Source organism: Littorina saxatilis, linkage group LG2 (genome assembly GCF_037325665.1).
Source record: "Littorina saxatilis isolate snail1 linkage group LG2, US_GU_Lsax_2.0, whole genome shotgun sequence".
Taxonomy (NCBI): Eukaryota; Metazoa; Mollusca; class Gastropoda; order Littorinimorpha; family Littorinidae; genus Littorina; species Littorina saxatilis.
In genome coordinates, this window is record NC_090246.1 from 77279788 (window position 1) to 77294709 (window position 14922).

The 14922-nt window shown below is 43.8% G+C and overlaps 1 protein-coding gene across 1 annotated transcript in view; it reads right to left on the reverse strand.

Moving 5' to 3' along the window:
• LOC138959768 (low-density lipoprotein receptor-related protein 2-like) overlaps positions 1 to 9702 on the reverse strand; it is a 139481-nt gene extending 129779 nt beyond the window's left edge. The window contains exon 1 of the mRNA XM_070331376.1: positions 8935 to 9702. Coding sequence (XP_070187477.1) covers positions 8935 to 9046 — 112 coding nt within the window. The 5' untranslated portion in view covers positions 9047 to 9702. The remainder of the gene's footprint in view (positions 1 to 8934) is intronic.
• Positions 9703 to 14922: the final 5220 nt, after the last annotated feature.

Genomic DNA, 14922 nt, shown 5'->3' on the forward strand with positions numbered 1-14922 from the left:
GAATGACAAGAGATGAATCTGACACAGACAGCTAGAAACATGGCCGGCTACCGAGGAGGAAACGACGCAAAACCACAGAGGCTTCGTACACTGCACGCTTCTTTTTGGTGTGTCCTATGTCGCACGTTTTTCAAAACCACAATTTCTCGCGATTTTTTTTCTCGCAGTCTGGACAAGTACACGATTTTCTAACACTGTCTTTGCGCAACTAAGCAGGCCCACCGGGTTTTAATCCAGTCAATGTTACTGGTTTCTTTTCACTCGAAGTGCCAGATCCCGAGAGATGACTGTTACGTAAACTGTGGAAACAACAGCTGAGACTAGTTACAGCGGTCAATGACAATGTGACACTGCACTGCGCCATCTTTGCAAAGTTCATAAAAATACGCTTTTTCTCACTAATGAGTCGCTCATTACTGTCGTTATGATTTTTGGGGGCTAATTATTCTGGTGAAAACACACATGTTTAGGTGACAAATTTTAAAATAATTCTTAGATAACAATAATTATATCTGAGATTGGTTACGGTCAATGTGACACTTGTCTGCGCCATCTTTGTAAACTTCAGATGCGCTCTTTTCACACTAATGAGTGGCTCATTACTGACTATGGCTTTTTGTGAGTATTCTAGTTCCCCCGAAATTGGCGTATGCTGCCTGAATGACGGGGTAAAAACGGTCATACACGTAAGAATTCACCCGTGCAAAAACATGAGTGAACGTGGGAGTTTCAGCCCATGAACGAAGAAGAAGAAGAAGAAGAAGAAGAAGAAGAAGAAGTGAGTATTCTAGTGAAAACACACATGTTAAGGTGACCCAGGCTATTTCTAAGTTCTTCTTAAATAGCAAACAATCACACCTGAGACTAGTCAAACTGAGTCAATGTGACACTTCACTGCGCCATCTTCGCAAAGTTCAGATGCGCTCTTTTCACACGAGTGACCGTCTCATTACTATTGTTACGCTTTTTTGTGTAACTATTCTAGTGAAAACAGACAGGTTAAGATAACGCACTTCTAAGTTATGCTTGATTATTACCAATTCAGTGCCCCATATGGCTTTTTGACCAATCAGGACGGATTCTAGGTGACCTGTTAAATGTTATAACGTTCAGGCAGGGACCCTTTTTGTTTATCAAGCTAAAAATTGACAAAACAAATTAAACATTTAAATCAACAATATCAGCGTGATTTATTCTACAGAATGACACTTCAAATGCTGTCAGATAATACTCTTTTTATCTACAAAAATACCGATAAGCGAGTTTTGTCGGTGGGTGCTTTACGGAACAGCAAGGTACCGCCCATCCTCTGAGTGTGAAATGCCGACCCGCTCACTTGAAATCTAAATTACCTAAGTTCGGAAAATCAAGTGAAATTGCGTCACTCGCGTTACGTCAAATTTATCTTTACGTCATTTCCCATCCGTCTTGAGTCGGTTCTAAATGTGTCGCTCTCTATTCAACAAGAAAAGCGAAGCAACCGAAACGCATGTTGAACATGGTTTACAGGGGCGGACGAGGGGGGGGGCACAGGGGGCACGTGCCCCCCCCCCCAAAAAAAAAGAAGAAAAAAGAGAAGAAGAAAAAAAAAAGATTTTTCTATGCTGATTCTATGACCATTTCTAAGTTCAAATGGCACCAGATGGCACCATTTTGCTTCTTTGGGCAAAAAAAATTTCCGGGGGGCATGCCCCCGGACCCCCCTAGCAAATTCGGGCGCTTCGGGCCCATCACATTCACTTTCGATTCAAAGTGCCCCCCCCCCCCCTTACAAAGCAACTGATCCGCCCCTGGTTTATCTTGTGAGATTGTTGTGTGTCAAAAGCATTTGATCTGTGAATATTCATCACGTCAGGAGTATTACTCTGATTGGCTGACCCAGGTCACGAGAATTCTTTGACTGACAGGCATAATCAGGTAGGAGCGCTCAAGTTCCAATTTTGGCTGTTCTGTCTAAGGCCAAAAAAAAAAAAGGTCTGTTTACGGTAACATAGGGAGAAAAAATAGGGTCGGTAGGTCGGCTTTTTTTTTTGTTCTTTTTTTTTTTTCTCCCCTCTCTATGATGTTTCACAGTTCATTTCTTCTCATCAATCCCTGTTTTTGCCCAACATAACTATAAACAGTACTTTGAGCTTACCTCCCTTCTGTCGTCTGCTGTTTGAACGCAAACAGCTCTATTTTGGATGCGGTTTTTTGGGGTTTTTTCAGACGATCCCAAAAAAAGATTAGGGTCGGGCCTAAAAACTAGGGTCAGTCGGGTTACCGTAAACAGACTTTTTTTTTTTTTGGCCTAATTCGCGGGGTCGCTTCGAAATTTGTTTTGGTCGAATTAAACGGTAATAAAACCGTTATTTCTAATATGCGGACTGTTAGCAAATGATAACAGTCATGTCTCACAAACGATATCAGCATTCGCCTAAAAGGCTCATGCTTGATATCTTTTTTCTCGACATGCCTGTTATCATTTGCTAACAAGTAACAGTCAGCATATTAGAAATAACTCATAAGGCCAAAAAAAAAAAAATTGTCTGTTTAGGGTAACATGACCAAAAAAAGTAGGGTCGGTAGGTAGGTAGGGTTTTTTTTTTTTTTTTTTTTTTTTTTTTTGTTTGTAAATGCTATGTTGGCTGAACATTCACTTCTTATATTTGATGAATACATGTTTCAAAACTAACGTATAAATAAAACAGAGAGAAAGGGAGAGAAAGAAACGCCAAATGTCTCTTTTTAGCATTTTTACCTCTTTTTTTTTTTTTTTTTTTTGAAATTAAAAAAAAGTTTTTGGGTCGGCGCCAAATCGATAGGGTCGGTCGGGTTACCCTAAACAGACAATTTTTTTTTTTGGCCTAATAAGAATGCACCATTTCCACGTAGTCTATACATGTACAACCATCTGAGGACCAAACATGATGAATATATTTGTGTCTTCGCCTTGCCGTGTGACGCACTTTGCTCATTTTTACAACTCGCACGACGTAGTTGCTTGTCACTGTCACAGTGACGGGTAACACTGTAACGCAATTCAGGCTGCACGTGTACAGCTAAGTTGATGTACATACATCTAAAGGGTTTTAGCTGACATTACAAGCATTCTTCGCGGCAAGTAACAGCAACAACGTGCTGTATCTCTAGACATAGACATAGACATAGACCACTTTTTTTTTTTTTATCTCAACGAGGAGAAACTCAGGTGTGGTGTATACAGCATTACAATAAACAACATAAAACGTAAGAACATAAATAAAATATCGAGGCGCAAATAGTCCACTCATAATAGTCAAGATTAGGACGACAATATCAAAACAAATCTCTCTCTCTCTCTCTCTCTCTCTCTCTCTCTCTCTCTCTCTCTCTCCCTCTCTCTCTCTCTCTCTCTCTCTCTCTCTCTCTCTCTCTCTCCCTCTCTCTCTCATCTTCTCTAGTATCTATAGTCATTAACTGTGACAGCCGGAACCCGCTAAACTTCAATACAAACTTACAAGGCCTCTTAAAACAGCTCGAGCGAGGGAGGGATCCCGAACGCTATAAGCCGATTTTCCATCCATGCAGTTGCACTGCTCGTTACAGTTGTGTACTCAAGCCGGTTTTACTAGCACTTTGTACTGCATGAATGCAAGTTACTTGTTACTGTTACTGTCAGTCGTACGACTTCTTCTCTTCTAAGCTACTGAAGTGACACTGCAGTGAAAAGAAAAGGCGTCTCGGTCTTCTTTTCGTTTCCTTTTTGAATTCATTTTCATAGGCTTTGGTTGCACTGGTAATTGAAATCACATATTGAAAGTTATTTTTTGTATGGATTTGTGCAGTTGTTTAATAAACTCTTTGATTCTGTAACAGATGTTTCATACACTCACAGACTCCAATCATCTGCTTTCGGGGATCAGAACATTTGCCGGAATGGCCAACCTGCCGTGCTGTCTTCTGTACAGAAAAAGGCGAGATGGGCTAACTGACCTCGTTGTTTGTCACTGTCAATAACCAATGCCAATTACAGACCCGAAAGCATTGTCGTTATTCAGGTGTGGACGATATATTGTATATACTGACTTGCAGCTGAACTGTACAATTTCATTTAAGATCTTGACAGACATGCTGACAAGTTACATGGAATCAAGTTGTGATTTCAGGCGGTCCACGTCCGATTGTCGTAATGCAATTATTTCTGATGACAAAAATGTATTATGGAACTGACAGTCTTCAGTCGACACTACTGGTCTGATCAATGTAAGCCGCTGGTGGCTCCAAACTCAATGTGTCATCACAATATGATCGCAAGAGTATTGACATGAATCTTTGACTATGCAATTTAAAACGGCCGAGGAAAGATCTCGACAGACGATAACATGACACACGATGCTAATGTTGTTTCAGTTACGCCCTCACGGTGAAACCTTTAGGGGCATGTTCCCGGGTGTTACCCCGACTTTAGATGAGATACACAGGTATACCCGTGGTTAGGTGTCATCAGCCACCTGCACTGCTGGCACAATGACCGAGGTCTTTCAAGTCCACTGTTCACCATTATTACTTTGACATTATTTCAAACTTGTTATATTACAATCGTCCGCCAAATTTCATTTGCTTTTAAGAGTACGCTCATAACCCTAGCTTGTTGTGCTCTATGTTCCTTATTTTATGTATGCGGCAATATTCCAATGAAATTTACTGAATAAACTTGTTTAAACCAAGTCCACTGTGACACACAAAACTGAGCTACCGGTCCGTGTTTTTATATTTAGTCAAGTTTTGACTAAATATTTTAACATCGAGGGGGAATCGAAACGAGGGTCGTGGTGTATGTGCGTGTGTGTGTGCGTGTGTGTGTGTGTGCGTGTGTGTGTGTGTGTGTGTCTGTGTGTGTGTGTAGAGCGATTCAGACTAAACTACTGGACCGATCTTTATGAAATTTTACATGAGAGTTCCTGGGTATGAAATCCCCGAACGTTTTTTTCATTTTTTTGATAAATGTCTTTGATGACGTCATATCCGGCTTTTCGTGAAAGTTGAGGCGGCACTGTCACGCCCTCATTTTTCAACCAAATTGGTTGAAATTTTGGTCAAGTAATCTTCGACGAAGCCCGGACTTCGGTATTGCATTTCAGCTTGGTGGCTTAAAAATTAATTAATGACTTTGGTCATTAAAAATCTGAAAATTGTAAAAAAAAAATAAAAATTTATACAACGATCCAAATTTACGTTTATCTTATTCTCCATCATTTGCTGATTCCAAAAACATATAAATATGTTATATTCGGATTAAAAACAAGCTCTGAAAATTAAATATATAAAAATTATTATCAAAATTAAATTGTCCAAATCAATTTAAAAACACTTTCATCTTATTCCTTGTCGGTTCCTGATTCCAAAAACATATAGATATGATATGTTTGGATTAAAAACACGCTCAGAAAGTTAAAACAAAGAGAGGTACAGAAAAGCGTGCTATCCTTCTTAGCGCAACTACTACCCCGCTCTTCTTGTCAATTTCACTGCCTTTGCCATGAGCGGTGGACTGACGATGCTACGAGTATACGGTCTTGCTGAAAAATGGCATTGCGTTCAGTTTCATTCTGTGAGTTCGACAGCTACTTGACTAAATATTGTATTTTCGCCTTACGCGACTTGTTTATATTTAGTCAAGTTTTGACTAAATATTTTAACATCGAGGGGGAATCGAAACGAGGGTCGTGGTGTATGTGCGTGCGTGCGTGCGTGTGTGTGTGTGTGTGTGTAGAGCGATTCAGACTAAACTACTGGACCGATCTTTATGAAATTTGACATGAGAGTTCCTGGGTATGAAATCCCCGAACGTTTTTTTCATTTTTTTGATAAATGTCTTTGATGACGTCATATCCGGCTTTTCGTGAAAGTTGAGGCGGCACTGTCACGCCCTCATTTTTCAACCAAATTGGTTGAAATTTTGGTCAAGTAATCTTCGACGAAGCCCGGGGTTCGGTATTGCATTTCAGCTTGGTGGCTTAAAAATTAATTAATGACTTTGGTCATTAAAAATCGGAAAATTGTAAAAAAAAATAAAAATTTATAAAACGATCCAAATTTACGTTTATCTTATTTTCCATCATTTGCTGATTCCAAAAACATATAAATATGTTATATTCGGATTAAAAACAAGCTCTGAAAATTAAATATATACAAATTATTATCAAATTTTTTTTTTCGAAATCAATTTAAAAACACTTTCATCTTATTCCTTGTCGGTTCCTGATTCCAAAAACATATAGATATGATATGTTTGGATTAAAAACACGCTCAGAAAGTTAAAACAAAGAGAGGTACAGAAAAGCGTGCTATCCTTCTTAGCGCAACTACTACCCCGCTCTTCTTGTCAATTTCACTGCCTTTGCCATGAGCGGTGGACTGACGATGCTACGAGTATACGGTCTTGCTGAAAAAGGGCAGCTACTTGACTAAATATTGTATTTTCGCCTTACGCGACTTGTTTTCCATTTCTTGTGGACTACATATTCTGTTCTATCATGACATCTGAACACAGTAGAGTGCTCGTTAAAAGTTAAGACGGGGACTGAATATTTTGTAATCTACCCCGGTACTGAGTAGAACGCTGAGACAATATTGTAACAATAACACATCAACTTCCACACACAACTGACAAGGGAAGTAATCGTGAGACCATGCATGTCCGTGCGTTGACGCACTTGCCACAAAATTTAATAGACTGTGTTACATAAAATAGACTCCTCGCATATACAAGTCACGAGGTACATAACGTGTTATGCAAAGAAAATCATTGTAACGTGCTATACATGCCGCTAAACCGGGCAGGACTCCGTTGCGGCGGAGAAATTAGGCTCAAGCTTCATTAGTCGTAATAATTCTTTTGCAGTCCTCTCAGTTATTCCAATCCACTGTGTCCTTGACTTAGAGAATCGGCTGATTTTGATAAACAAATTAATATAGGACTGTTAGATTCATAAAGAGCACACACTACTAAAAAGATATGGAAGAAGGGCAGAGAGCACACACATACACACACGGTGACACACACACACACACACACACACTGCACACACACAGAGAGTGACACACACACACACACACACACACGGCACACACACACACACACACACACACACACACACACAAACACTGAGAAAAGTTACATCCACGACACATCAACACTGCAGTTGCAGTAGGCCTATAAACTATTAAAGAACTCATGAAAAGGCAAAAACTAATGTAACAACCACAAAGACAAAACGAAGCAGAGGAGATATAACATTTTAAAATAAAAGAAACCGGACAGACTGTTAATTATATATGTATATAAGAGGGCACCGAGAAGCCGAGTCATCGGAGTCACACGCCTCCCATAGTCATCGTGCGGACTGCGGGCATCCAACTAGCTAGACGGGTTGGGTGGTAAACAAGAAGTGACAGGCCAGGAAGATTAATGAAGTCACGAGACAACGATTTATGGCACCGGTGATGGAGCCGGGATTGCAATAGAAAGAAGAATTACCTCTTCGCCATCGAGCTGTTCTGTCGTTGACAAAGGCATGCATTCATTCAATTGTCACGGTTACCGTTCTTCAATGTTCGAGCAGTTTTATAACTGTCAGTGTCAAAACTCAGCTGCATAGCCTGTAAAAACTAGCATTCAGTCAATTTGTATAGGATATTTTCCTCCCTGCACAGATTGTACAGAAAGAATGACATCTCTTCGCCATTAGGATGTTTTTCGTTGACAAAGCATTATTCCCTCCAATGTTACGTACATGACTTTCCTCGTACCACAAGAAGAATGACATCCTCGTCGTCGCATTCAGTTAAATAATCCACTTGTGAATGTCACAGTCACCGTTCGTGGTCACAGTCTCAGTTGTGTCAGTTTTCTCCCTTGTGGCACAGTTTCAATTGCAGAAGGGAAATCCCAATCTTCTAATCATGCCGCAATTTGCCTAATCGTTCAGTGTAATGTGAACATGATATGCTGGGCACCTCCTCCAATACTAATAGTTCAAGCTTGTACAGTTTTAAAACTGGCTGAATGTCTGTCTTGACTGAACCCTTAACGATGTGAAAACCTCGTGGGTGAAGGTGTCAGTGTGTGTGTGTGTGTGTGTGTGTGTGTGTGTGTGTGTGTGTGTGTGTGTGTGTGTTTGTGTGTGTTTGTGTGTGTGTGTGTGTTAGCAGTATTACCACTGTCAAAAGGGAAGAGTACCAGAAGTAGAACTTTTAATGACTAGCAAATGCGCACACACACACACACACACACACACACACACACACACACAGGTCGACCTCAAGCTAAACCGGGTTTTAAACGTACCAGCATGCACCAAGAATCTAACGCTGCATGTAGAGTAATGGCAGGAGTGCATTATTATACGTTCTCACAATGTATCAGGACATCTCGTGATTGAAATAAGGTCCAATGCTTCATGACTCGTTGCATCGACATCGTCAATGCCCCAAACATGAACATTTACTTGATGCAAATATTGTACAGAAAAGATGCGAATGCTGGGCAGGCATGTTTCAAAGCCATTCTGAATTTATTTAAGCTTTGTGAAATAGTCTCCTTCGGCCAGCAGCTTGGAGGGAAGGGCTCAGAAACTCGAGAGCTCGTGTGTGTGTGTGTGTGGTGTGTGTGTGTGTGTGTGTGCGTGCGTGCGTGCGTATGTATGTTTGTGTGTGTACGTGCGTGCGTGTCACGGTGTGTATGTGTTTGAGTGTACGTGTGTGTGTGCGCGCGAACGCGCGTATGTATGTTTGTGAGTGTGTTTACGCGCGAGTGTCTGCGTGTGTCTACGCGTGACCGTACCTCTGTGTACCTTAGTCCACATGTTTGCTTGTTAGCGCTTGTTGGCGTGCCGACTTGTCTATATATGTGTCCGTGATGTTGTTCCGCTATCAAATTCAATCACCCAAACCATCACACACAAAACTCACCTTGAGCAGATCCAAAAGAAAACAAAGTCAGCATCGTCATCACCATTGCCAGCACAACGACGTCAACAGGCAGACCGCCAGCGCGGCCGCATCGACGACCAAGAGCCATCATGTCCAATTGTGGCGGAAATGCTCCTCACATACACACTTGAGCTTTCGCGAGCCTGGCCACATACGCCTTGTACTGGGTTTGTCTCATTAAAACGTCTTCAACACCATGCACACGTCAAAACCGCTGAGAAGTTATCACTGGAATCAATCTGCTTCTTTTTCTCTTTTTCCGTTTGAGTGCAATTCTTGAAGTCGGTGCAGAGTACCTTCTGACCGAGTTTTTCCCGCAAACGACCTTCGCGGTTAGGGGGGAAAAACAATTGAATAACACTAAAACTAGAAGCCACCTCCTGAACAAAAAATCTACTCTAAGTACATGTACAGTTTCCTTCGCTCTTTTCTGTTCTTTTTCCTTCGACGAAACTACGAGAAAAAGAAAAATCAAAAATAACACAGCACTATAGTCTAACTACAACCAAACACAAAAACGAAACAAGTTTCTGGGGACATTTTTGTCCACGTTGACACTTAGCAACGGTCACTTAGCACTGCACTGCAACAGTGGCCGTAGTACGTACAACAAAGTATCAGTCCCAGGCCAGCTTTGTAACGTGAGGAAAGAGAAGTGTTGCACAGCTGTTAGTTCGTTGGCTTGCCGTTTACCTGGGTCCTCCTCCTTCTCGCCTATTCCTCCGCCGCTTCTTCTCACCGCCGTGGAAGAGGGAGTGAGGGATTACGGGAGCGAAACGAGACGAACGGACACCGGCAGCAAAAAGGGGGAGGAGACCTGCAGACAATTATGAATGATATGACAAAAAGAGAGGGATGCCGGTGTGTATGTGTATATTGTATGTGTGTGTGTCTGTGTGTGACAGTGTATATCCAACCGTTAGCTAAAGGCTAGTAAGCTCAGTCCCTGTCCCCGCAGGCACTCTTTTGTGAAGTAGAGGTGAAAAAGACACTTACACAATTATTGTTATAATCATTTGTCTCGCGAAACCCTGGCGAGGCTTTACATATAACGTGTGATAGTTTGTAGTGGGTTTTTTTTCTTCTTTTCTCAGTTGTTTGCTGGTATACTCTTTCCAACGTTGCATACTGTTGCATCCTGAAAGAAGCTCAGTGCAAGGAAGACGGAAAACACGAGGGGAGCTCAAAAAGCGAAGTAGAAAACAAACAACAAAATTAGGAGTGTAGACAGAAGGTGACAGCCCTGAGCCTAAGGGGGAGGGGGGGCGAATGTCGCAGGGGGTTGGGGGTGGGGGTGGGGGGTGACTAAGGACAGCTACAGAAGAAGCCGGGGGGGGGGGGGGGAGATGGTGGAGAGAGGGATGAGGAGAAGTAAGAGGAGGAAGAGGAAGGTGTGGCAGGAGGGTATGGTTGTGTGAGACAAGGAAGGAAGAAATAGGAGTGACGAGACAGGATGAACACTCTTAACTGAAGTGTTCCACTCTTGAACAAACTTTCTGTGACCAGTTTTAAACACAATGTTACATAGAACATAACTTTCTAGTGTTTACCGTGTATGCTACTTTTGCTAGTAGAACTATGTAATATGTACTTAGTCACACTGTTTTTATTTGAAAATAAATGTTGCCTTTGACTTGCCTTGCCTTGTGTTCAAAACTGGTTACAGAAAGTGTGTTCAGTTCTAAAGTGGAATACTTTAATTTAGAGTGGAGAAGAGGGTGTGGTGGGGAGGGGAGGGGAGGGCATGGGAAGAGACATGAGGGGGAAGGGGGAAGGGGAGGGGGTGCAAGGTGTGTTGGCCCAAGGGCTGAGCGCGTGCCGACAGGTAGGCAGAGGATGATTGGAGCATCGCGGGCCGCATTCCTCCCAGCAAGAGGAGCGAGAGGAAGAGGGTTGACGCAGACATGTTGCCGGCCTCAAGGCTTAGGGCTACAAGCACTGAGGCCACTTTTTCAAGGAGGAAGAGGGGGAGGGGGAAGACTGGGAGGGGGACTTTGGGCAGTCGTAGGAGAGAGATTGAGAGGGGGGGGGGGGGGAGGAGGGGGGATCCGCCAGTGTCCAACGTCCTTTCTGGTTATTAATGTGCAACAAAAAGTTTCGGGGGAGGGGGGGGGGAATACCGCCAGTGTTTCGGGGGCAGGGGTTGGGAGATGAAGGGGAGGCCTTCAGCTAGTGCCCAACGTCCTCCCTGGTAATTAATGTACAAAGTCGAACAAAACTGCCTCTGTTTTCGTTTACACAACACCGCCTTTACAATCTGACGCTTCTTCGGCCGTGTCCTGTTTATGAACCTCGAGCTTGGCAGTGTCCTGTTTATGAAACATCGAGCATGCTTGTCTCAGTCTCCGGCTTTCCGCAGTTTCTTGTTTTAAGACAGGTGTGACATTTGAAACACTTAATACACGCTGCGTCAGGTCGGTCTGTTTACCACCCAACAAAAGCTGTTTTCTAACGGCGGCACGAGATAGACATGTCCTGCTGCTTAATTACCCGTATACACTTCGAAATATCACTTAAAAGCTTTAGTGTGTATTCGACGACGCAGTAGGACTAAATCATAATTGACACTATAAATATTAAAATTGATCATCTCTTTTCCAGCAGACACAATCCCTTAGATGAAGTAAAATAATGTAGCAGTGGAAAAAATGGATGTGTCTATATTGAGACACTAGATGAATACCCGCTTCGCCGTGTACGGCTGCGCCGGGAAGAAGTCGAGCCGAATACCCGGCTGCGCCGGGGACCCGGCTATGCCGGGTGTACGCCGGCTTTGCCGGCGCACCGCACGGAGGAAGGGAGATAAACGCGGCAGAAAACACTGGAGAAGATAAGGAAGAGTTACTGGGAATGGATCCAGAGAAAAACCAAAATCGGTTCAGCGCTGCGCGCTGAGAGCACGTGTTGAAATATCTCATCGATGAGGTTGTGTCCGGGGTGTAGCGGAATACGGTGTCCAAATTTGAAAAAGATCCACCGAGAATTTTGGCCGTGCATCGCGCACAGACACACAGACACACAGACACTAGTCGTATATATATATATAGAAACTAGAGGAATATCCGGCTTCGCCGGGGTGAATCGCGAGACAGAGACAGCCAGCGTGGCGGTTCACCACAATCACCTTTGAAGGCGAAGTCCTGTCAAACGGGATTGAGAATTTTAGAGCTTATTTCTAAGCCCTATATTATCTGTTATGGCTTCTCAAATGCCAGAACATACAGACAGACGAAAGTCGCCAGACCCCATCACAAACAGAACTCTACAATCCACAGATGTTGCCTCCACACACACACACACACACACACACACACACACACACACACACACACACACACACACACACATAGACACAGACACAGAAGCCGTATATATCTATCTATATCTATAAATATATAGAGATAGATGACAGTGGATTTTTCGCGTGGCTATACATTTATTCGACCTTTTCACTTTTACAGTAAGGACAACTTACGGGTACATGCAAGGAAAGCCCACAACTTCTAAGGCGAACAACTCTGCAGAGTCTGCGGTGAAGGGCGACGGTAGTCTCCCTGTCACACTCGACCCCCCTTTGAATGAACTTAGGTATTTTAAAGGGAACGAGCGCAAAAGAAAAATATTAAAAAACTTAGCTGAATACAGTCACATTAATTAAGTGTATATATGCGCATCTTTCAACCATGACATATCTACAGCGTCTACAGGGTGTCTCAAACAGGTATATCAATCAAACAGCCCCCTCCCGCATGTTTAGCACATTTAAACCTTTCTCATAAATTATACAGACGAATGTTGAATAATAATTAAGCACTACACGGAAAGAAAGTTTGCCCAAAGAAAAGGGATATGTCCGTGCTGCATGCGAACATTTCTTTTGACGTTGTTCGGTTAATTAATTGCTTGCTTTCTTGCTTCATTGGCTAGCACACATTTCATTTACGGCGGTCCTTCATTCAGCCCGAAGTCGACTTCGCGAAGTCTTTTTACCAACACCTCAGTGCTAAAGCTTCGTGCGGCCAGCTTCGCGAAGTCTTTTTACCAAAACCTCAGTGTTAAAGCTTTGTGCGGCCAGCTTCGCGAAGTCTTTTTACCAAAACCTCAGTGCTAAATCTTCGTGCGGCCAGCTTCGCGAAGTCTTTTTACCAAAACCTCAGTGCTAAAGCTCCGTGCGGCCAGCTTCGCGAAGTATACTTCGCGTAATCGACTTGGCCCAGTTAAGGACAGACCGGCACGGTTGGCCTAGTGGTAAGGCGGTCCGCCCCGTGATCGGGAGGTCGTGGGTTCGAACCCCGGCCGGGTCATATCTAAGACTTTAAAATTGGCAAACTAGTGGCTGCTCCGCCTGGCGTCTGGCATTATGGGGTTAGTGCTAGGACGGGTTGGTCCGGTGTCAGAATAATGTGACTGGGTGAGACATGAAGCCTGTGCTGCGACTTCTGTCTTGTGTGTGGCGCACGTTATATGTCAAAGCAGCACCGCCTTGATATGGCCCTTCGTGGTCGGCTGGGCGTTAAGCAAACAAACAAACAAACAAAGTTAAGGACAGGGCGTGCATTTGCTGCAGAAGTCATGCAGTTTCTTGTAAGGGCCCCGTCACACAGCGCTACGTCCTTACCACGACCATGCCCATCTGAAAAAGTTATCAAATCGGGGCATATTGCCGTCAAAATCCAGCAGATGGCACTAATAGCCCAGTCACATAATATAGACACCGCTTCTGCTACGACGGAAAAGTGTCCGAAAGCGTGGCCAATCGGCGTGGGCCAAACGTGGCAGGATCTCCATGAGCGTGGTTTGGTCGGTGTGGGATCTGCTAGGTCGGGAAGCTTGCACGCTCTCCCCACGCTTATGTTGAACTGCACAAAACAAGGGTAGTCCTGTACAGTCGTGATGTAGTTTTTTGTTATTTGCCATGTGCTGGATTTTGACGGCGAGCCCCGAGTTGATAACTTTTTCAGATCGGAATGATCGGCATGGTCGTCATAAAAACGTAGAGCTGTGTGACGGAGGCCATAACAAAACTACATAACGACTGTACTGCGCCACGATCCGGCTACGCTTGTTTTGTGCAGTTCAAAATAAGCGTGGGGAGAGCGCGCAGCTTCGCGACCTGGCAGATCCCACCCCGACCAAACCACGCTCATGGAGATCCTCCCACGTTTGGCCCACGATTGGCCACGCTCTCCGACAATTTTTCAACCGTGGAGTAGAAGCGGCGTCTCTGTGTGACTGGGGTATAAGCAGTAGTGACCAGCGGCAGCACTGTGTAAGTACTGTCTGAATCGCTGTCACTAGGCCTATCTTTGTCACTGTCATTGCACTACTTGAAATTCCCCCGACGACCTATGTGGCGGGGTGATTGAAAACGTTCATTTCTCATCAGATGACAGAGTCATCTTCCCTGTACCAAGTGGCTCCGAGAATGTTAAGCGTTGGTACACCCAACAACAACATGACAACAAAAACTGAGTGCAGGCTATTGCATGGGCTGATTATCAAAAGCTTGCCAGTCAGTTTGCGCGCACACACACACACACACGCACGCACGCACACACACACGCACAAACACACACACACACACAAACACCACTCCAACCTCCACCACCCAACACCCCCACCCCTCACCCCCAGCCCAACACTGTATATTGTTAAACTATTAACAGTAGTCGTGCTGAGTCAATGCAAAGCCTTTCCTTTTCTTACATTTATTTCCCAACCTACCATGATCCTTCCGCACCAGTAGGCCTTCGCTACTGGTTGCGCCGAGAAAAATATGTGGCGATAAAAAGAACAGCGGTGTGCACGCAGAAAACACTACAAAATAGATGCTACAAGAGAGGATCCACGACACCTACATGACTTCAACGTTAAGTTTTGTTCCCACCGGGGGGACTTTCCCTCTCTAGGTATGTGTGTGTGTGTGTGTGTGCTGTGTGCGTGTTTATGTGTGTGTGTGTGTGTGTG